The sequence below is a fragment of the Giraffa tippelskirchi genome, chromosome 13, assembly GCF_054371585.1.
Source record: "Giraffa tippelskirchi isolate mGirTip1 chromosome 13, T2T-mGirTip1v1.2.pri, whole genome shotgun sequence".
Classification (NCBI taxonomy): Eukaryota; Metazoa; Chordata; class Mammalia; order Artiodactyla; family Giraffidae; genus Giraffa; species Giraffa tippelskirchi.
The window spans coordinates 104,027,866-104,049,374 of NC_137287.1; the positions used below are offsets into that span (position 1 = coordinate 104,027,866).

General features: G+C 49.7%; 1 protein-coding gene and 1 pseudogene across 5 annotated transcripts in view; one reads left to right on the plus strand and one right to left on the minus strand.

Moving 5' to 3' along the window:
* The window catches only part of COMMD7 (COMM domain containing 7), a 73,838-nt gene that overhangs the window by 30,797 nt on the left and 21,532 nt on the right, over window positions 1-21,509 (minus strand). For 2 of the 5 annotated variants that reach the window (XR_014073831.1, XM_081559672.1), the window contains exon 9: window positions 17,413-17,550. Coding sequence is in view for 4 of the 5 variants with exons in the window: in XM_081559672.1 (XP_081415798.1) it covers window positions 17,413-17,550 (138 nt within the window). In the remaining variant the exon portion in view is untranslated. Of the gene's footprint in view, window positions 1-9,322; window positions 12,105-13,802; window positions 17,551-19,862; window positions 20,614-21,509 lie in introns of those variants that run through there. The other 3 variants (XM_081559674.1, XM_081559673.1, XM_081559676.1) reach the window with 3 other exon arrangements.
* On the plus strand, window positions 11,524-11,816 carry LOC145532240 (coiled-coil domain-containing protein 167 pseudogene; annotated as a pseudogene).

Below are 21,509 nucleotides of genomic sequence, written 5' to 3' on the forward strand. Positions count from 1 at the left end.
CAAGAATACTGGTGCGGGGTGCTATGCCCTCCACCAGGAGATCTTCCCAACCCAGGGACTGGCCTCAGTTCTCCCGCATTTCAGGTGGATTCTTTAGCAGCTGAGCCACCAGTGAAGCCCAATAGTAAAGGAGGGCATCCTTTTTGCTGTTGCTAAGTCGCTTCAGTCGTGTCCGACTCTGTGCGACCCCATAGACGGCAGCCCACCCGGCTCCGTCGTCCCTGGAATTCTCCAGGCAAGAATACTGGAGTGGGTTGCCATTTCCTTCTCCAGTGCATGAAAGGGAAAAGTGAAAGTGAAGTCGCTCAGTCGTGTCCGACTCTTAGCGACCCCATGGACTGCAGCCTACCAGGCTCCTCTGTCCATGGGATTTTCCAGGCAAGAGTACTGGAGTGGGGTGCCATTGCCTTCTCCGGGGCATCCTTTAATAAAGGAGAAAAAAAGCAAGTGGGAGAACCTTCAGTGTTTTTAGAACAGACCACCAGGGGTCGCCTTGAGCCAGGGGTTCCATCAGGTTAGCCTAGAGTGCGCCTGGATGTTATGTTTTTTTTTTCTTTTTGGCTGCTCCAGGCAACATGTAAGGATCTTAGTTTCCTGACCAGGGATCAAACCCTAGACCCCTGCATTCCTACATTGGGAGCATGGAGTTTTAACCACTGAACCACTAGGGAAGTCCCCAGAATGCCTAGATTTATTTATTTGTTTTTAAAATATTTATTTGTCTGTATCAGGTCTTAGTTGCGGCATGTGGGATCTAGCTCCCTGACCAGGGAGTGAACCCAGGCCCCCTGCATTGGGAGTGCAGAGTCTTAGCCACTGGACCACCAGGGAAGTCCTGAGTGCCTGAACTTACAGGACAAAAATGACAATACCCAGCCCACCTCAAAGAATGTGCCAGTGTCACTTCATCCCACCTTCAGAGCTTTTGTTACAGATGGTATCTATGTTTGCCCTTCCTCACAAAAAATGCCCCTTACCCAAAAAAGAACAAAAGAAAAAAAAAAAAAGGCAATTTTAACTCTTTCATCCTTATATTGTTCTGCTGGGTTTATTTCTGTCCAGATCTTCATCTCTCAAAGCTTGCTGTTGTGGTTCAGTCGCTAAGTCCTGTCTGACTCTTTGCCACCCCATGGACTGCAGCGTGCCAGGCTCCTCTGTCCTCCACTATCTCCCAGAGTTTGCTCAAATTCACGTCCGTTGAGTCAGTGATGCTACCTAACCATCTCATCCTCTGCCACCCTCTTCTCTCAAAGCTCCTCAGTCAGAATTCAGTGGTTAGAATTTGGAACTTGACTTGTGCAATGTCTTTCATGGGCTTCATGACAAATGGATGCTACATATCTTGTTATTCCTGTGAACAGGTGGGGAAACTGAGGCCGGCACAGCCCATGCTGCACAATAGACAACAGCCCAGAGGAGAAAACCCAGATAAACTCAGATAAACTCAATGAGCTCAGCCCTGACCCCGAGCAGGGACCCCAGGCTTTGAGTTCCTGCTCAGCCCGCTAATCTCTCCTGTCTGCATTTTCATGATTCCACATCCCTGGACCCAATCTCTCCTATCTGCTGGGAGCGTGCCAATCATCTCTGCCACAGGTTTGGGGCCCTGCTGGTGGGCCATGTTCTCCCTCCCCCCGCCACACCCCAGGGAATCCAGGCAAGGATTCCTCCCCTTGTCTGCAGCTAAAATAATCAGAGACTTCCCTGGTGGTCCAGTGGCTAAGACTCTGTACTCCCAATGCAGGGGGCCTGGGTTCACTCCCTGGCCGGGGAACTAGAGCCCACAAGCTGTAGCTACGGGTTTGCAGGCCACATCTAGAAGAGGCTGCATGCCACAACTAAGACCTGATGTTGCCAAATAAATAAATATTTTTTAAAAAGACTTCAACCCCCAGTGTCCTTCTTACCCGACACCCTCTCCTAGGAACCCCTCTACAGCATGACCAGGATGCTGGGCTCGGAGGAGGGGAGGCTTGTCTAAGGTGAGCTAACCATGGCGTCCACCGCCCGCCCTGCCACAGGATGACAGGAAGTGAGGATGTCTCCTCACGGAACCCAGCCACCCACAAGCTGCTCCTTCTGAGTTTCCAGGTGTCCAAAGGGCCTTCCTCCTGCCCGGCCTCAAGGGCTCGGGGTGCCTCCTGCAGCATCGACCCTCTTGTCACTGCTCAGATGCCAGGACACACCCAACACTCACTTCTCAGTCACACTGGGCATCAAGCACCCACCCTGCTGGGCACAGGGGTGCTCCTGGCTCGTTAATGAAGCTAGTCTTTCAAGGAGGAAAAAAGAGTGAAAAAAGGATCTTTTTTCTGGCCTCCAGGCTGCTTATTCACAATGAGAGTTCATGAGGAACTGTGCCCTGAGCTGAAGAAAAAAAAAAAATCCATTTTGGAAGAGGTGGGGCCTGGAGGAGGAGGGAGGAGCAAAGAAGCAGTGACAGACTCTAGGCTGGTCTCCCGCCTCCCTCTCTCCTCACCCCCACAGGGCAGCAGGAAGGCTTCTTAACAACATAACTGTGGTCTTGTTGTTGCCGCTTCATTAAAATCCTTCAAGCTTTTCCCACCCTCCAGGAGCAGCATGTGGCGTGATGAGCAAGGCCCCATGGGATCTAGCACATTCATTCATTCATTCATTCATTCAGCAAATATGTATTCAGTGCCAAGCTCTGGGCTAGGGAGAGAGAGACAAGCGGCAGCACATAAACATACTGTCGGACTTGACGCAAGTGCCATAAGGAACAGTGGGGGAGGGGAGGAGGCAGAGGCGGGGTGGTCAGGGCAGGCCCCCGGGAGGAGGTGCCACCTGAGCTGAGACTTGACTAAGGAGGAAGAGTTAGCCCAGGAGGCTGCAGGAAGCCGGAATTGCAGAGGCAGTGATGGGGAGGCTGGCAGGACGGGACACAACAGAAGTGGGGGCTCGATCGTGCAGGATGGCCTGACAGATGGGGAAACCGAGGCAGGTCCAGGTGACTTGCACACGGCCCTGCGGCTAGGTGGCTGCTCCTTTCCTAACTGCCCCCACTCAAGGCATGAACTCTCTATTCAAACAGATCTGAGTCACCTGGTACAGGTTGTGTGTCCATCTGGGGCTTCCCAGGGCAGGGTTGCATTGGCTGCCTCAGGGGCCCAGTGTAGTAGACGCTCATAGCATTCATTGAGTTGGATCTCGGTGTGTCGCATCTCCAGGATGCCAACGCCTGCAAAACAGCAGGGGCCCTGAGAGCGAGTAGGCTGAGCCAAGGCTGCTCTGGCCCAAGTTGCAGCCCACAGGCAGAGTCAGCCGCACAACGGCTGCATCTGTGCCCAGGGGCCCTCCTGGCCCTCATTGCTTGCTGCTGATTAGAGCTGTCATCACGATGCAGGGCCTTGGCGGGGCTGAGAGCATTGTGGGTCCCCAAAGAGCTCCAACGCCAGCCCCGCACTCTAGCTTCACCTCTAATCTGCATCCCAGTAAGCCCAGTACTAGTTCACATGTCAAGGGCGGAAGCCAGCAGAGCCGCGGTTCAGGATGTCTTCGGTGATTTGGGAGCTGTTTGCTTAGCCAGCTGCCCACCTCTACCTTGCTGATGCCTGGGGAAGAAAACCCCACCGCATGAGATCAGGTATCCAGCAATCCATACTGGGCAACTCCGAGGTTTGGGGCCTTCTAGAAAGCTCAGCTGGGGGAAGTGAGATGGGGTCAGGTTTATCAGCTCTGGTAGAGGAACAGAAACCTCGGTTCAGGATGTGGCAAGTGTGAAAGGAAGAGGAAGTGCATGAGCTGCAGCTGGGCTCCTTCCTAAGGCCAAGATTGCTGTCTGGGCAACCTTCTGCTTCTCCTGGTGGTGTGACAGGGTTTCTGTAGTGGCCGCCTCACTTCACCTAGAGGAACCCCGGTGGAGAGGAGGCAGTGCAGAGAAGTCCCAGCAGGAGGCACCCTGCCTTCTCTCCTCCCTCTGCTGAGATGGTCAAAGTGTCCACCCACCAAGAATGGGTGTCGGCTATGGGTGCACGGCCCTAGAATTCCAGGACTGTGCTGTTTAGGAGCCAGACACGGAAAGAAGCAAGTACAGTTCAGGTGCTTAGATGGAAGCCCTGTCGAGACACTGTGCGGTGACGTGGAGGGGATGAGGGAGATGGTTGTCTCCCCTCGGGAGCAGCAAGAGGGGTGCTGGGCGAGGTGTCACACCAGCCACAATGACAGCCATCCCAGCAGTGACGGCTGCCACCAACGGGCTCACCGTGTGCCCCAAGAATACACACTTGTCATCATGGATTCCTCCCACAGTTCCAGAATAGCCATGGGTCCCATATCAGAGATGAGGAAACCGAGGCACGAAGAGGTGAGCGACTTGCCCACGGGCCCCCGAGCAGCAAGGGTAGGTCTGGAAGGAGGAAGCTGGCACACTGCTCCAGAGATGCTCCCCCAAGGTAATAGCGACAGGGCTTCCGGGCGCCAGTGTGTTTAAACCTGCCAACTGGACCCATCTTATTGTCAGCATCACTAGCCACCCTTGCTACTCTGCTCATCCTGGCTTAACAGGGTGGGGGTCTCTTCCCAGGTGTGACACAAAGACCAGGACCAGGGGGCAAGGCTGACCAGGCCTGCAGACAAGCCTGGGAGGAGGAGACTGTGACCCAGGGGATTCATAGTCACTAGATTTCTTCTGCTTTCCAGAGGCTGCCTCCTCTCCTCCGCCCCCACTGCCTGTGTCAGTAGCCTGCAAATTGCCAAATGTTGATAATTACTGGAGGCCCCCAATCATCTAATCAACATCTGAGAGGGAGGAAGCAGGATGTGTGTGTGTGTGTCCGTGTGTCCTAGAGCCCTGGGTGTGGGTGTGGGTGTCCTAGAGCCCTGGGCATCCTTCTCTCCCAGGAAGCAGGGGTGTGTGTGTGTGTGTGTGTGTGTGTGTGTGTGTGTTGTTTCTGTGTCTGTGTGTGTGTCCTAGAGCCCTGGGCATCCTTCTCTCCCTGGGCATCCTTCTGAACCCTGAGGATGGAGGCAGAACGGGGGTCCTGGGCCTAGTTCTCTGAGACCTGGGCAGGCCAAGGTCACTGGACCCTTCCAGGCCAAGCAGCATCTCTCCTTCCCTTAGCTGAGCAAGCCTCACAAGGAGAGTGGGAGGCCCACAGGGAGATGCCCCTGATGGCCATAGCTGGCCAGGACTCTCAGGCCAGCGAGCATCCAGCCTCTTCCAAAACTCGGGGCCTTGGCGAGGTGGTTTGAGGAGGAAAATGCTGACAAGGAGCATGGACCTCAAAAGCATCTAGTTTAAATTTCCCCTGGTCCAGACAGGGTAACAGAGGAGCAGAGAGAGGGCACAGATCACCCAGGATCACCCAGCAGTTTAGACTCAAGTCCTTGACTCCCCCATCCCCTACTTCTCACCAATAAGAGGGGCCCTTCCTCCCAATTCACCGTCTTCACAGGCTTTCTCTCCAACAGGCAGGAAGTGATGTGTAAGGAATGGCTTTGGACCTGGGCAGACTTGTTTGAAGCCTCGCTCCCCCACTTAATTGCTGTGTGACTTTGGGTGAATGCATTTCCTTCTCTGAGTCGATTTCCTCACCTGTGAAATGGGGAAAATAACTACTTCTTAAAGGAAAAAGGAACTTTCTTGTTGGTTCAGTGGTTAAGACTCTTGTGTTTCCAGTGTAGGAAGTATGGGTTCGATCCCTGGTTGAGGGTACTAGCATCCCACATGCAGTGTGGTTTAAAAAAAAAAAAAAGAGGAATAACGGCTTCTTAATGTTGTGGTGAGAATTCAGTGGAATAAGGTGTCTGTGGGATGGACCGCTCCTCCCCGCCCCCTGGCTGGCCTTCCTGAGGCCCCCTAGGCTGTCAGACACTCCATGGACTTCCTCCCTGTCTCGCTCTGGGATGGCAAATACACCCAAACTCAGAAACACACGTTCTCTGCCCGGCCTTTCCGAAAGGCCTGAACATCCTCCCCTGCTGGCCTCAAGCACAAGGCTTCTCTCTGGATGGCTTCTCTGACCCGGGGGAGATGCAGAGAGAGATGGACTTCTCCTGAAAGAGAGCGCTCCCAGGGGCTGGAGCGGACAGAGGATCCTGCCTAGCTTCTGCCACCCTGGTTTTCTGAGAGTTCAGCCCCCACTCCCCCCATCCCCCAAGAGTCTTCTGACTGCGGGGGGCCTGCTGGGGGGAGGGGCTCCTGGGGAGTAGCCTTCACCCCCTCCCAGGGCGGTCGCATGTCTGCTGAAGGGCGCTAGGCGGGCAGTGGAGCTGAAAGCTGCTGACAGCAGGCCTCTGAGGAGGAGTGTGGAGGGGAGGAGGGGGAGAAGGTAAAGGAAGACATGAGGAGGAGGAGGAGGACGAGGAGAGACAGACTGGGTCCTGCTCACCCGCCACGGCCCACCCCGGACAAGCTAAGAAAAGCTCTGCGGGGAGAACAACTGCCAAAGATGCACAGTTGCCTGCCCCAGCCCACTGAGCTGGGGGCCCTTCCTTCCCCCGAGCCAGCTGCCCCTGGCAGATTAGCATTCGACTCCGGAAAAGCAGGCCCCACACACCAACCCAGGGGAGGCTGCCAGCTGAGTCAGCCGCTCTACCTGTCAGGAAATCATTCATAAAATATGACACCTTCCTAGCGCCCAGCGCCCGGCCTCACCCCAGCCACTGTCCCCGCCGCCCCCAGCCCCACAACCACAGGGTCTCCAGCCCTCCCTCCCGCCACCCCCCAGCCACTCTGTACTCTTCTCCTGGGATTACAAGAAATAAGGCCAGTTCAGCCTCCATAAATCAGTATTTACTTACGGGTCGCCTGCCCTGGGGACAACAGCCCAACAGCTGAGTCAAGAAGAGCGACTGCTTCACTCAATTATGAACAAAAGTCGGTGACACAGCTTCCAAAGGGTTTTCCGTGTCATGGCCACTTGGGTCGTGGGCACTTCTTTATCTTCAGTTTCTGTACGAATAGCTGGAGGCTCCTAGGACACCTCACTCGACATAGCTAGACACGGACTACATGGCCAGTTCTCCAACAGAGGAAAACTGGGGGGCCCGGGGGGGGCCAGCAACTTGCCCCAGGTCACATGTGAGTCCAAACTGGAAGCCCACATCCTCGAACTGCCAATGATATGCCATGTTCTTCTCACCTCCCACCACTCAAACCCGGATGTGCTCTCTCATTTGGGAGACAAAAGGCAGGTGACTCTCCTGCTGAAGAACTGGATTCTCTATCACAGCCCTGGGTGCCTGGGCCCTGCTTCCCTCCACCCTCACCACATTGCCATGTACTCTCCTTCTGCAACCACTTGTTTCTCAAGCACACCAAGTGTGCCTCAGGCCCTTTGCACATGCCTGCTCCCTCTCCCTTCCATTCATTATATGTCAGGCTCCCTAGGATCCTTCAGGATTAGGTTCCTTGTCACCTCGGAGAGACCTTCCCTGACCATCACGAGAAACACCCCCCAACACTATTCCCTAGCCTCGCAAGAAAACTGCTGCTGCTGCTGCTGCTAAGTCGCTTCAGTCGCATGAAAACTACTCCCATTCTAATCCATAGTACAAGTTAATCATGTACTTCTTCATCTGTCAACTGCCTGTCTCCCCAGGGAGAGTAAGCCTATGAGGTTGGTTTTACTCAGGATGATGTCCTCAAGGCCTCACACAATGCTTGGCATGAAACAGGCCCTCGGTAAATATTTGTTGCATGAAAAATGAACGACTTCTCATCGTGTACCATCAGAACCCCTCAGGCTGGCACTTAAGTCCCTTTATCCTCTGACCACACCACTAAGTTGAGCAGTTAAATGATCAGAACACATCTTCCCCGTTCATCATTCTTATTTGGTGCTAATGACAGAGGGATTCAGAAGAGCCCTGGAGGGTGGGGTGAAGCCAGGAGTTGGGAACCCAGGTACAGGGCCACTCGGCACCACCCAGCTAAGTAGGTGCACTGACAGCAGGGCGCTGTGGGTGCAGTAGGAGAGTGTTCTCTGAAACTGCCCTTATTTCTATTCTCTCTGCCCCAGAAGTGGCAGAGTTGTCAAACACTCACTGCTTCATGAGAAGGGTTTCAAGCTACATCTGGGTCACCCTTCTGATCAATTGCTGATCAGTACTGACCCACCAGGACTCAGACCTACTTTAGAAGCTGAGGCAAGCACACCCAAGTGAGAAGATCAAGGATCTCAACATTATACGTCCATTGGAATCACCTCGGGATCCTGTGAAAACCGCAGATGCCCTGACCCCTGCCCGCTTGGGCCCATGCTGATTTCACAGGTCTGTCTGAGCTTGGGCAAGGTGAGCACCTGGGGAGGTTCTGATGCACACTGAAGGCTGTCAGTGATTCCAACGCTGGCCGGACACTGCAGTGATCTGAGCAGCTCTGGAAAACATTGATGCCAGGCCCCTCTGTGCAGAGATCCTGACTCAAGGGCTGGGGTTTTTCAAGCATTCCCCAGGTGATTCTACAGTGCTGCCAGGGTTAGGAACCACTGCCCAGGGCCTTGTTTTCTAGACTGCTTTCGCTGACCCAAGTCAGGGGACCTGGCTCTTCTTGTGGGTGGTAGATGTTACGTGAACACTGATTGAGTGCTTGCTGTGAGCTGTGCTGGACACGCCCTTGCCCTTAAATCCTCCACTCCCACTGGAGCTGGGAGACAGCCTGGAGGGGGACCAGGCCAGGGGGCGGGCGGGCACTGATGCTGCTGCCCCTCTCCTGCGTAACCCCTGTCCGTGACTCCCTTTAAGACCAAGTCCTAAGGCTCACCTAGTAGGATCTGGTCCCTGTCTTCTTGGCCTTCTCTCCTGGGGTTCTGGTTCCCCAACACATACCCTAGGGCCTTCCTCATCTTAAATGACCTCCAGTTCTTCCAGAAGCATCACAAGTTTTTCCCACCTCACTGCCAAGGGAGCTCCCGGCGTTGACCACTGCTGCGTCCTTAATCTCCCCTCACCAGCCTTCCTTACTCCTGCTGGGCTTCACCCACTCGGTCAGAAGGCTCCATCCGGGCTCCTAGGGCGTGTTCTGCACACTTCCTCTAGTAGGCATCTGTCACGCTGCCTCGAAGTCGCTGTTTACCTCCCGGAAAGCAAGGCTGGGTGTCCCCAGCATCTAACACGGGCACTTAAGGGTCTGGGGGAGAGGAGGGTAGCAAGGGCAAGTTGTATTTTTGGCTTACTTTGGGCAAAGTTCTAAAGACTTCTTAGAGAATGGACAGCCTCTGGGCAGTCAGGAGACTATTCAATACCAACTCAAGGACTAGAAAGTTGTCATGAGAATGGAAATCCAGAACTTGACAGGCTAGTTATTACCAAGAGATACCTTATCACTCAGTTAAAATCCAGAAATCCAGACTCTACCATGTACCAGCTGTGGGCCTTTGGGCCAGCTATTTAATTCTCTGAGCCTCGGTTTTCTCATCTGTACAGTAGAGATAATTATAGTGCTGAAAGAAGTAAAACAAGCCAATGTATATAAAGCTTTTAACGCAGCAGCGCCTGGCATAAGGAATCATTCAGTAAATGTTGGCAATTATTACTGTTATTATTGCTCATGGAACACCCATGCTGAAAAAGCCTTAAGAGATCATCTAAATTAACTCTTGCATTTTAGAGCCAGGGAAAAGGAAGGTCTCACTGGCTTTTCTGTCTGGACTTGCAAAGCCAGAGCAGGACCAAGCCAATGGAGTCTCCTCCTGGGCCACCGAGGAGAGCAGGGAGGGGCTTCTGGGGATCAGCTGATGTGTTGGCCAGACGCCAGCTGGACCCTGTAATGACTTGGAGTCTGACAGTCCCTACATCTCGGCTCTGTTTCAGGCCAAATCACTGAGCATATTTTAGGATCAGCAAAAACCCACAATGCCTTTTGGCTGAGCACTTTCCCTCTTCTTGTTGAAGCCCAGGGGTATTTTCGAGGAAATTGAGTCCATCTGTTTCTGATTCATTTGTACTTAACTCATCACCAAGCTGTTTTGTAAGAGCCCTTTGATGTGAAAGCAGCCTTATTCCATAAGCCTCTCTAAGCCTTTATTTAGTCAACAGTAGGTAAACGGGGCTCTCCAAAGAGGCCAGAGGCAGCTTCTTCATCTCTCACAACGCACAGGCCACATGACCTGGAAGTGTGGCCCTGAGATCCCCCTCTTCGGGCCTGTCAGGGCAAGGTGACCACGCCCTGACTCCGGACCAGTCTGGAGTGCCTGGCCACCTCTCCTCCCAGGGCACTGTGACCCACTGTCCTCCTCCACTCCACTGCTCACAGCTTGTCCACGTGGATTTACGATTTCTTGTGCATTTCTTGATTTCAATTTCCTCGAAGGTGAGTGGCAGCTGTCCTAATTCATCACGGCCCCCACCACCCCAGCACCATGCCCTGTACACAGTTACACGGACCATCACTTCCAAATCAAAAACCCATGGGAAAGATCTAACAAGTATAAGGGTCCCCAAAGGGACAAAGGGGCAGAATATTTGAAGTTGGGGCTGCCAAGAACGCAGTGAGCAGCTCAGAGAACTGCTAATTGAACTGAAAGTCCCAGGGTACGAAGGGAGAATCTGTCTCCCCTTCTGTCTGCCGCCCAGACCAAAGAACCCACGAAGTCTCACAGCTTCTGTTTCATTCAGTAGGATGAAAATTAGTAATCTCTTAACTCAAGAGAATGGATGAAAACTCCTCACTAAATTCAAGGCTGAGTCACAAGATGCTCCTGAAGGGAAGCCCAGGTGTTTTAGGGGATGTCCCTAAATTTTGGGGTGCTTTCAAGGCTCCACAGCCAAATCTAGAGGTGTTTCTGTTAGACAGTAGGATCTTGGAGAGGGGTCCCCGTGGGGCTGGCCATACTCTGTGTTTATTAATGACATAGATGGTGGTCTCTCAAATGCAGGGGGTGGTGTAGCCCAGCGGCCCTCAAAGGCAGGCCTGCATCATAGTCACCCTCCAAGGGCTGGTTACCACACAGAGCACTGGGTCACATCCCCAGAGTTCCTGATCCGTAGGTCTAGAGCCAGGCCCAAGAACTTGCATTTCACCAGAGTTCCCAGGGGATGCTCACACTGTGGGTCCTGGGACTACACTTTGAGAACCTCTCGTCTAGCCATTCATTTAGTCCCAGGGTGAGACTATCAGGGGTGCGGCAGCCACCTACTGCCACTGAATGTGTTTTGTTTTGGTTTCCCCTTTTCTCAGAATACCAGGCTCAGTACTAAGTTAGTGAGGGGGTGGCGGTGCAGGCTGCGTGCCCCATGGAGACCACCTCATTCAGTCCTCACAACTGGGCTTCCCTGGTAGCTCAGAGGTAAAGAATCCGCCTGCCGATGCAGGAGACACGGGTTTGATCCCTGACCCAGGAAGATCTCATATGCATGGAACAAAAAAAGCCAGGGCGCCACATCTATTGAGCCTGTGCTCTAGAGCCTGGGGGTTGCAAGTACTGAGCCCACATGCTGCAGCTACTGAAGCCTGTATGCCCAAGAGGCTATGCTCCACAACAGGAGAAGTCACCGCAGTGAGAAGCCTGCACCCTGCAACCAGAGTGGGGAAATAATGGCTCCAGGAACCCGACAAGTAACATGGTTAAAAGGAAGCGAGACAATCTGGGAATCGCTCTAGAGATTCGTGGGCTAGTAAGAAGCTGTCACAATGTCGGAGAGACCTGGAGGCTGTGAACTCCAGGCTCTGTGGGGTGGAGCTGAGCTCAGAGGCCAGGAGGTCTCTGGAGAAGGAGAAAAGCAGCCTGATGAACAAAGCCTCCAACTATGAGAAGGAGCTGAAGTTGCTTCGGCAGGAGAACCACAAGAACATGCTGCCGTCTGTGGCCACCTTCCTCCTCCTGACCCTCGTCTACGCCTCCTGGGCCTGGTGAGCCTGAGATTTCTCCGGTCAGCGCGGCAATGTTTAATAGAGTCCCCCAGTCATCATTTCCCTGCTCACCGAAACTAGAGAAAACCCCACGTGAGCATAGCCAAAAATAAAAATCGAAAATTAATTATAAAAAGATCCTCACTATTACCCTGTGAGGTTGACACTGTCTCCATTTTACCGATGAACCAGAGAGGAGAGGTGAAGCAAACCTCCTCAAGGTCGCACACTGCTTCACCCAGGAGCGGCTGCATGGCGAGAGAGTCAAAATATTCTCACCGAGTGAATGCATCTGTGAACATAGATGGCTATTTGTACCCACGTCTGACGCCAAAGCTCAGACTCATTCCACCACACTAGCAGGAAGCACTGAAGGAGGTTATGCTAGCTCTGGGGCGGGAAGGACTGAAGTTTTTCTCTCCCTCTTTCCTCTGCTGCCACCCCTCCCCCCCCTTCTCTCTCTATGGCTTTCTTTTCTCTATGAAAGTAGTGATCTGACTAAAGCTTCTCTGAGTCTCCTGTCAGGGTTCAGGGTCTGACCCAGGGGAGCAGAAATGAAAAGCAGCAGGGCGGAGCTGGCCCCAGAGGGGCTACGGGGAAGTGGGATCACCTGCCAGAGGAGGGAAGATAAGGCCCAGGTTAAGGGCCCAGATCAGCCCCAGGGCGTCACCCGACCTCAAAAGAGGCCAGGCATCTAGAAATAATTCAGGTAGGTGGGGTGGAGGAAGTGTAGTTGTTTTGGTTGAAAAAACTTAAAAAAAAAAAACAGATGTTCTTTTTAGCAATCTAGGGGGCAGGGAAGGAGTTCTCTTTGAATTTGTCACTGTGCACCTTTCATGTATTATCTCTACAAATAGATCACACTAATTGGGCTTCCCCAGTGGCTCAGTGGTAAAGAATCTGCCTGCCAATTCAGAGATGCAGGTTCAATCCCTGGGTCAGGAAGATCCCCTGGAGACGGAAATGGCAGCCCACTCCAGTATTCTTGCCTGGGAAATCCCATGGGCAGAGGAGCCAGATGGGTTACAGTCCGTGGACTCGCAGAATCAGACATGACTTGGCGACTAAACATCACAAATTGATGCTTACATTGAAAAATTTAGATACTACAGATAACCAAAAGAAAAAATTCAAAACCCGTAATTCCATGGCCCAGAAATCACCACTGATAATATTTTCCTTTATATTCACTTTATCAACTTACTAATTTATTTCTATGTAAACTTTACAAGAGTAGGTTCACCTTGATCTTATAGTTTTGTAACCTAATTTTTTTTAGCTGTATATCATGACCAAGGTCGTTTTACTGTCTTCTTCAATATCCATTTCAATGGCTGCATGCTCATCCATTACATATATACACCATAATGGATATACCTAATCTATTGCCTGATACTAGATTGTTTCCATTATTTGCTATATCAATTTTAGTTTATTTTGGACTAGTACACTTTATTCATTTTTGGGTTACCCATGGTTTGAAAGAGCCCCATTGGATCAAGAGATAACACAGGGTGAGAAATAAAATATTCATGGAGGTGTTTCAGTATGGGTTTGATTTTGTAATACGTCTTAATTTACGTTAACTTCAATTAAAACCTTTCTAGTTGTAATTCTACGAAATGTGAATTATATCTTGGTAAAAAACAAAAATCCTTTCTAGTTGGGAGGTAGAAGACTAAAATTCCAGCTGTTGCCACATGACCTCACATGGTGTGACCCTTGATGTGTCCTTTTTCTCAGACACTGGTGTAACAATATGCAACTCTCAGAGTGTCCTGAGGTTCAAACAAGATGATGTATCTGAAGGAATGAATGCTGTTCTCTATTCCTAATCACTAAAGCAAGAAATACTCCATTTCAGATTTTAAAAACTGGGATGTAGCCTTAAGTCAGGGATAAAAAGGAAAAAACTACTGACATGTCAATAATATAGAGGAATCTGAAATACACTGTGCTAAGGGAAAGCAGCTAGTCACACAAGGCTATGTAGCTGAGTTATGTCATTTATACAACATTCCGGAAAAGGTAAACTGTGGGGACAGTAGTTGCCAGGGCTAGGAGTGAGGGAAGGGGACTGACTGTAAAAACTCCTGAGGGGGGCTTCCACCTGCCAATGTAGGGGACATGGATGTGATCCCTGCTCGGGGAAGACCCTACATGCTTCAGGGCAACTAAGCCCATGCTCCACAACTACTGAGTCCATGCACTGGAGCTGCTGCTCCACAACAATGAGAAGCTCAGGCACCACAGTTAGAAAAAGCCCTGCAGAGCAGTGAAGACCCAGCACAGCCAGAATTAAAATTAAAAAGTAAATCTTAAAAAAAAGGCCTGTGAGGGGACTTTCCGGGGTGGTGGAAGTATTTTACATGTTGATTGCAGTGGCGGTTACAGTTTTCAAAACTCATTGAACTGTACTCTTAAAAAGGGTGAATTTTACTGTATGTAAACTATGCCTTAGTAACTTTGACTCCCCTCAAAAACAAAAAAACAAAGTTTAGGGAATTCCCTGGCAGTCCAGTGGTTAGGAGTCCGCACTTTACTGCTGAGGGTCCGGGTTCAATCCCTGGTCATGTAACTAAGATCCAACAAGCCACGCAGTGCAGCCAAAAAAAAAAAAAAAGGCATAGTGCTTCCCAAGTATAAAGTATCATTCATAAGGTACTATCTATAGTACTTTTCATAGAAATTCTGAAATACCTTTGTGAAACATGGCAAATGTAAAAAATACAATCTCGAAAAGACCAAACATGCTCAGCAAACTAAGTGTTACTGGGTTGCCTTTTGGAAAGCTCATTTCTACATTCTAGCAAATGCTCATGTGTTGGGCAGCTGGTCTCACTGGGGAACAGCTGACCATTTGGACTATTTGGGGATTCTCCTTGTCATCACCTGTTTTTTTTTTTTAACATTACTAGAGGAAAAAGAAACAATGGTGTCAGAACTGAAAGAACAGGGAATGCCCCCTTCCACCCCAACTAGGACAGCCTTTCCCCTCCAGGTAAAGAATACAGGTCTTTCTGGTTAATCTTCTCTTGGCCTGACCACTGCCATCTTAATAAACATCATGCTCCAAAAGTAAATAAAATATAAACAAGAATAATCTGCAGCCAAAAACTACCCTAATGGATAGCAGATTTCTAATAAGAATAGGAACAAGAGGGGATCAATGCAAAGATGAAGTGCTAACAGTGAAAAAGAATCTGCTCACAGCACTTCGGTGAAACCCCCGCCCTGCAGTCTGTGGCCCTGATCAATGTGCCTGACCCAATAGCTTATATTTGTGATGAAATTCCAATACAACCAAGGGATTGAAGTAGTTCCTGGAATTCATGGTGGAATCTGAACTACAAATGGAAGTGAGGATATAATCTCTTTCGGAGAAATAAGGTCGCTGAAAAGAAAGGGTCAGTTCTCTGTATGCACAGCTTATAACCTGCCCCCACAGGGCTGGGTGGAATTCTGGCCCATAGGAGGCGCTCCAAGAATGTTTGTGGAGTCAGGGAACAAGGCATTGGAAGATTGCCCCTGGAAGAAGGGTGCTCAACCTAGCCGCTTCACGCTAAAGACTCATCAACGATCCATGTTAAAAATGATCAACAATCAAACCGGCTTCCCCCAATTTATTCTAAAGCCATGCAGGGAATTGCTGCATGGTCCAGGGGTTAAGATGCCATGCTCCCACGGCAGGCAGTGTGGGTTTGATCCCTGATCAGGGAACCAAGATCCCACATGCTGCAGTACAGCCAAAAAATAAAAAATAAAGCCACGCAGGTTTGTTAACAGTCTGCCATGGGGTGTCTACACAGCATCATTTCAAGGGTCTACACAGCCTCATTTCAACTAACAACAGGTGAGGGGAGGGAAACAGAGAGTTTGGGATTGACCTGTACACACTGCTGTATTTAAAATGGATAAACAATGGAGGATCTACTGTCTAAGGCAGGGAATTGTGCCTTATAATGTAAGTTCCTATTCTACGTAACTGTTAGACTGTTACGTAACAATCTAAAAGGGAAAAGAATTTGAAAAAAAGAATAGATACATGTATATGTATAACTGAATCATTTTGCTGTACTCCTGAAGCTAATTACAACATCGTTAATCAACTATATTCCAGGGACTTCCCTGGTGGCACAGTGGATGAGAACCCACCTGCCAAGGCAGGCGGCACAGGTTTGATCCCTGGTCCAGGAAGATTCCACATACCAAGGAGCAACTAGGCCCAGGCACCACACTACTGAGCCCGTGCTCTGGGGCCTGGGAGCCACAACTGCTGAGCCTGTGTGTCGCAACTACTGAAGCCTGAGAAGCTAGAGCCTGTGCTCTGCAGCAAGAGAGGCCACAGCAATGAGAAGCCTGCACTTGGCAACGAAGACTGGCCCTGCTCGACGCAACTGGAGAAAGCCAGTGCAAAGCAATGAAGACCCAGAGCAGCCAAAAATAAATAAATAAAATAAAAATGACACTCTAATATAAGTCAAAAAAAACTAACAACAGGGCCTGTTACCCTGTTACCAGATAGGGGTAGGAGGGAGTAGAGTTGACAGATACCAGGTGTTGGCATGATTGAGCTGAAAAGCAAACCTCTTATCAAGAAGTGCACACTAGTGGGGAAGAGAATTCTGGAAACAATGATATTAATTTGATAATGACATTGTGCTAAGTGGCCTGTCCAATAACGTTGAGAGGTAAGAACCATACCCATTTTATTAAAAAAAATTTTTTGGCCACGCTGGGTGGCTTGCAGGGTCTTAGTTCCCTGACTACGGATCAAACCCATGCCCCTTGCAGTGGAAGCGCAGAGTCTTAACCACTGGACCTCCCAGTAAGTCCCAGAACTATACCCATTTTATTATTTTTTTTAAATTTGGCTGCACTGTGTCTTAGTTGCAGCATATGGGATCTAGTTCCCCAACCAGGGATTGAACCTGGGCCCCCTGCATGAGGAGCTTAGAATCTTAGCCACTGGACCACCAAGGAAGTCCCATATGCCCATTTTAAAAAGAGGAGGCTAAGGTTCTGAGAGGTTAGGTGCTTGCCTGAGGTCACACAGGCAATGAGTAGAGGGGCCAGGAAAGGAACCCGAGAGACATGACTCCAGAACCTGCACTCCTGGCCCCTGCAGCTGAGCTATAGGGAGCCGAGGCCTGGAGCCGTCAGGGGAGGCCCTCAGACCTGTTGAGGATGCTACATCTAGAGGTGTGGGGAAGCACTCGATCTCAGGGGAGGAGAGGCTGATGGCCTCATGGTGGACCAGACCCTCTGGTATAGGACCTTGCAGGAGGCAGTGGAAGTGGAGCTGTGGGAGACACAAGCAGGGCCAGACTGTTAGGCTTTCGCACTTTATCCAGGACCCCGGCAGAGCCATGAGCCTTTGGATCTGTTGGTTGACGTGAGTCTTGCCCAGGAGAATGCTCACATAGGGACAGGCCAGGCTATAGAAGCTGGAAAGCTGAGAACTAGGGTGGAGCCAAGAGGAAGCCACTGCGGTGGTGCAGGTGGGCAGGAGAGCCTGAACTGGGCAGGGCCAGGAGCTCCTTGGTCAGAATCCACCCAGTGGAGCCAGGTTCAGTTCTCGTAGAGCATCTGATGCAAACCTGGATCGTTTGCTGGGCTGATCCTCCCAGGTCTCTCAGGATCCTGTTGTTTCTGAACGAGGCAGACCCCATGGTTCACAGGGCAGCCCAGACCACTGGTCTGCAACCAATTTCGCTCTCTAGTCTCAGTTTCCCCTTCTGTAATACAAATGGATTTAATTAGATTGCACTTTAGGTAACTTCCTGTTCTGAAATTTTGTGAATTCTTTTTGTATTCGATTCCTATGGTGTCAGGCACACGAAACCTCATGGACACATTTGTAAGTTCTGTTCAAAGGCACTGACTTGCTCTTCTTTGGGACCTGTGGGCGGTGGTCTTACATAAATTGGAACAGGGCTTCTCTGGCAGTTCAGCTGTAAAGAATCTGCCTACAATGTGGGAGACCTGGGTTCGATCCCTAGGTCAGAAAGATACCCTGGAGAAGGGAATGGCAAGCCACGCCAGCATTCTTGCCTGGAGAACTCCATGGACAGAAGAGGCTGGCAGGATACATACAGACCATGGGGTTGCAAGGAGTTGGACAAGACTGAGCAACTAACACACACACACTGAAGAGGTGAGTTTGGCACTGTGATGGTTTGGTTTGTGTGTTAACTTGGCTGAGCCACTGTGCCCAGATATTTAGCCAAACATTATTCTGGATGTTTCTATAAAGGTGTTTTGGGGATGAGATTAACATTTAAATTTGTGGACTTTAAATCAGAGTAAAGTAGATTCCCCTGCATAATGTGGGTGGGCCTCATCCAATCAGTTGAAGGTCTTATTAGACCAAAGACCGACTCCCGTGCCTCCTCCCAGCAAGAAGGAATTCTGTCAGCAGACTGCCTCTGCACTGGATCTGCAACTCTTCCCTGGGTCTCCAGCCAGCCAGCCTACCCTACAGATTTTGCATTTACCAAACCTCCATAATCCTGTGAGCCAATTCTTAAATCAATCCTCTCCTTCTCTTTCTCTTTCTCTCTCTCTCACACACACACAGCTGGTTCTGCTCTCTGGAGAACACTGACTAATACTCGCACTATTTATCAAAATTGCAAATGCTGGTTATAACCCATCCACGTATCAGAATATGCTGTAGTCACAGAAAACAATGCAGTCTATTTATGTACTGACATGGAAAGGTCTCCAAGATATATTAACAATAATGTGTAGTGTGCAAACAACAAAAATATTAAAACTCCTATTGCTTACATGTGTGTGGAGGGGAAACTCTGGAAGGATAGCTAAGAAACTAACTGCAGGGTTACCTGTTGGAGGAGGGCAGTGGGGTAACTGAGTAATGGGAAACCAGGCAGAGGGGCTTTTTGCTTTATTCTTTTTACATTCTTTGATAAATGCACATATTCTTTGACCCAGCAATTCCACATCTGTATATTGGTGGCTCAGCTGGTAAAGAATCCGCCTGCAATGTGGGAGACCTGGGTTTGATCCCTGGGTTGGGAAGATTCTCTGAAGAAGGGAACGGTTACCCACTCCAGTATTCTGGCCTGGAGAATTCCATGGACTATAGTCCATGGGGTCGCAAAGAGTTGGACACAACTGAGTGACTTTCACTTTCACTTTCATGTTTACCTTATAAATACACTTCCCCTCATGCAAAATAGTATTATATATATTAGAAAAAAACATCCAGGGGATTTCCTTGGTGGTCCAGTGGCTGAGAATCCACAATCCCAACGCAGGAGACCCAGATTTGATCCCTGGTTTCAGGGAACTATTAATAGATTCCACATGCTGCAAAAGATCCTGAGTGCCACAAATAAGACCTGGCACAGCCAAATAAGTAAAACAAAAATAAATACTTTTTAAAAATTCAGTTGTAGCATCATTCACAAGAGAAGGAAAGCACCTAAATACCCATCAGCAGGAAAGCAGTTAAATAAATCATCCATTTGTTGCAAAGAATGAGGCTGCTCTCTTTGTTCTGATTTGATTTCCAAATGAAGTGGGAAAGAGCAAGATGCAGGATGCTGTGTGTATAGGATGCTACAATTTGTGTGGGAAGAAAAGTCAAACTCTGTGCCCATATATTTGCAAATGCATGATCACAGAATAAACTAAAGACAGGGGTTCCCTATAAGTGGGGAGTGGGCGGGAGAAGGAATTACTTTACACTGTATTTTTTGAATCATGGGCATGTATTATCCATTCAGAATTTTAAAAATTTCTGAGGCAGAGGGAGAGGTAGGAGGAGGAGAAGTCACATGCCAGGTTGGGACTAAAGTTATCTGAACACAAAATATTCATCTACTCCACTTTTCATGATATTTTTGACCTGAGTTTCCCCTGAACTGCTCTTACAAACGGCCACTTGAGACTACAGTGAATTTTATTGAAGACTCAGGGCCCTCACTAAAACCAGCAAGGTAATTTTTGAAGATGAGAGCACTAGTTCTCTGCAAGGCAAATGACTCTTTAATCCACGCACAGAGACAACCGGATGCAGACCTGTTCTTCAGAATCTTTTTTATTCTTCATCTAACCACCACAGGTCAACTTGAACCAAAACAAGCTGAAATAACCTCAAAAGGCCCGCCTCATTAGACACAATGGGGCAAAACCTGAAGTGAAGCCTCAGTTTTTTTTCAGAGCAGACCCAGCCTGTTCTCTTACATAGGTGTCCGCTAAAGACCGATCAGCAAAGCCCCACCACCACAAACTCCTGTAGGAACTCCTCTGGGAGCTCCCTGTGGGTCAATCATGACATCTACCTCTTCCTTAGTCATAAACAAGCCCTTGCTGTCTTGTGGGAAAGGTCATCAGTGTTGGTATCTTGAGCAACAGACCATTTGTGTACTCTGGAGCTTTGAAGGGGAGGTGACTTGACTTACTTCCTCTGCTGCATCTGAGATGCAATCACCTTTCTGAATATCTAAACAGTGACCTGGGAGATAGATGGTGGAGGGTGCCTCACGAAGACTCTTCAGGGTCATCCTGTCGGGCTCCTTAAGTACTTAATCCTTTGTTTTTCAGAAACATTTGCACCTGGGCTCCCAAGAGGCAGGCAGGCCCAGAGGGAGGCCACAGGCCTGGGAGCCCAGCAGCCTCTCAGAGCGGGTCACGGGGAAAGAGGAGGACAGGGCAGGGAGGGGGTGAGGTGGAGATGCAAGGCGGGGACAGAAATCAGCTGAAACACTCCATGCTGGTTCTGACTCGCTCCATCTCGTGCAGGAAGCTGTAGAACTGAGGCAAGGTTAATTCTGGGGAGAGAAAACGCGGCTTCAGGTAAATGTTTCCAACTCCACAGAATCATCCAAGAAAATAAATTTCCACCCAGCGACTTCCTTTTTATTTTTTGACTTAATACCTCTAAGCAGTTCTGGATGGGTAATTGATCATAATAAAGAACTGGAGCCTTGAACACAGAAAGTTCTCAGCTCCATTAAAAAAAAAAAAAAGTGGAGGGGGGATTTTAAATGGCATTAACTCTCCAGCACAAAGGGATGAAAGAGTGCCATTCAGGACAGTTGAAGTGATTCCCACAGCCCCAGAGCTTCTTGTTCTTAGATATTCACCATTCCTACCCCAAGCTTCCCTGATAGCTCAATTGGAAAACAATCCGCCTGCAATGCAAGAGACCCCGGTTCAATTCCTGGGTCAGAAGATCTGCTGGAGAAGGGATAGGTTACCCACTTCAGTATTCTTAGGCTTCCCTTGTGGCTCAGCTGGTAAAGAATCCCCCTGCAATGTGGGAGACCTGGCTTCGATCCCTGAGTTGGGAAGATCCCCTGGAGAAGGGAATGGCTACCCACTCCAGTATTTTGGACTGGAGAATTCCATAGACTGTATAATCCATGGGGTCGAAAAGAGTCAGACACAACTGAGTGACTTTCACTCACATTCCTATCCCACCCTTTCCCTTTAGCAAAAAGTTCATTGACTGTGGGGTCTCCAACTTGCTAATGGCTTATCATTTAGGACAGCAAAGGTGGCAGAATGGAGATTCCACAGTCTGATTATGACTTTTTTAATGGAAAAATGATTAGTGGTGGGCTTCAGGAGCCTAAGGAGAAGGAAATGGCAACCTACTCCAGTATCCTTGCCTGGACAATCTCACAGACACAGGAGCCTGGTGGGCTGCAGTCCATGGGGTTAC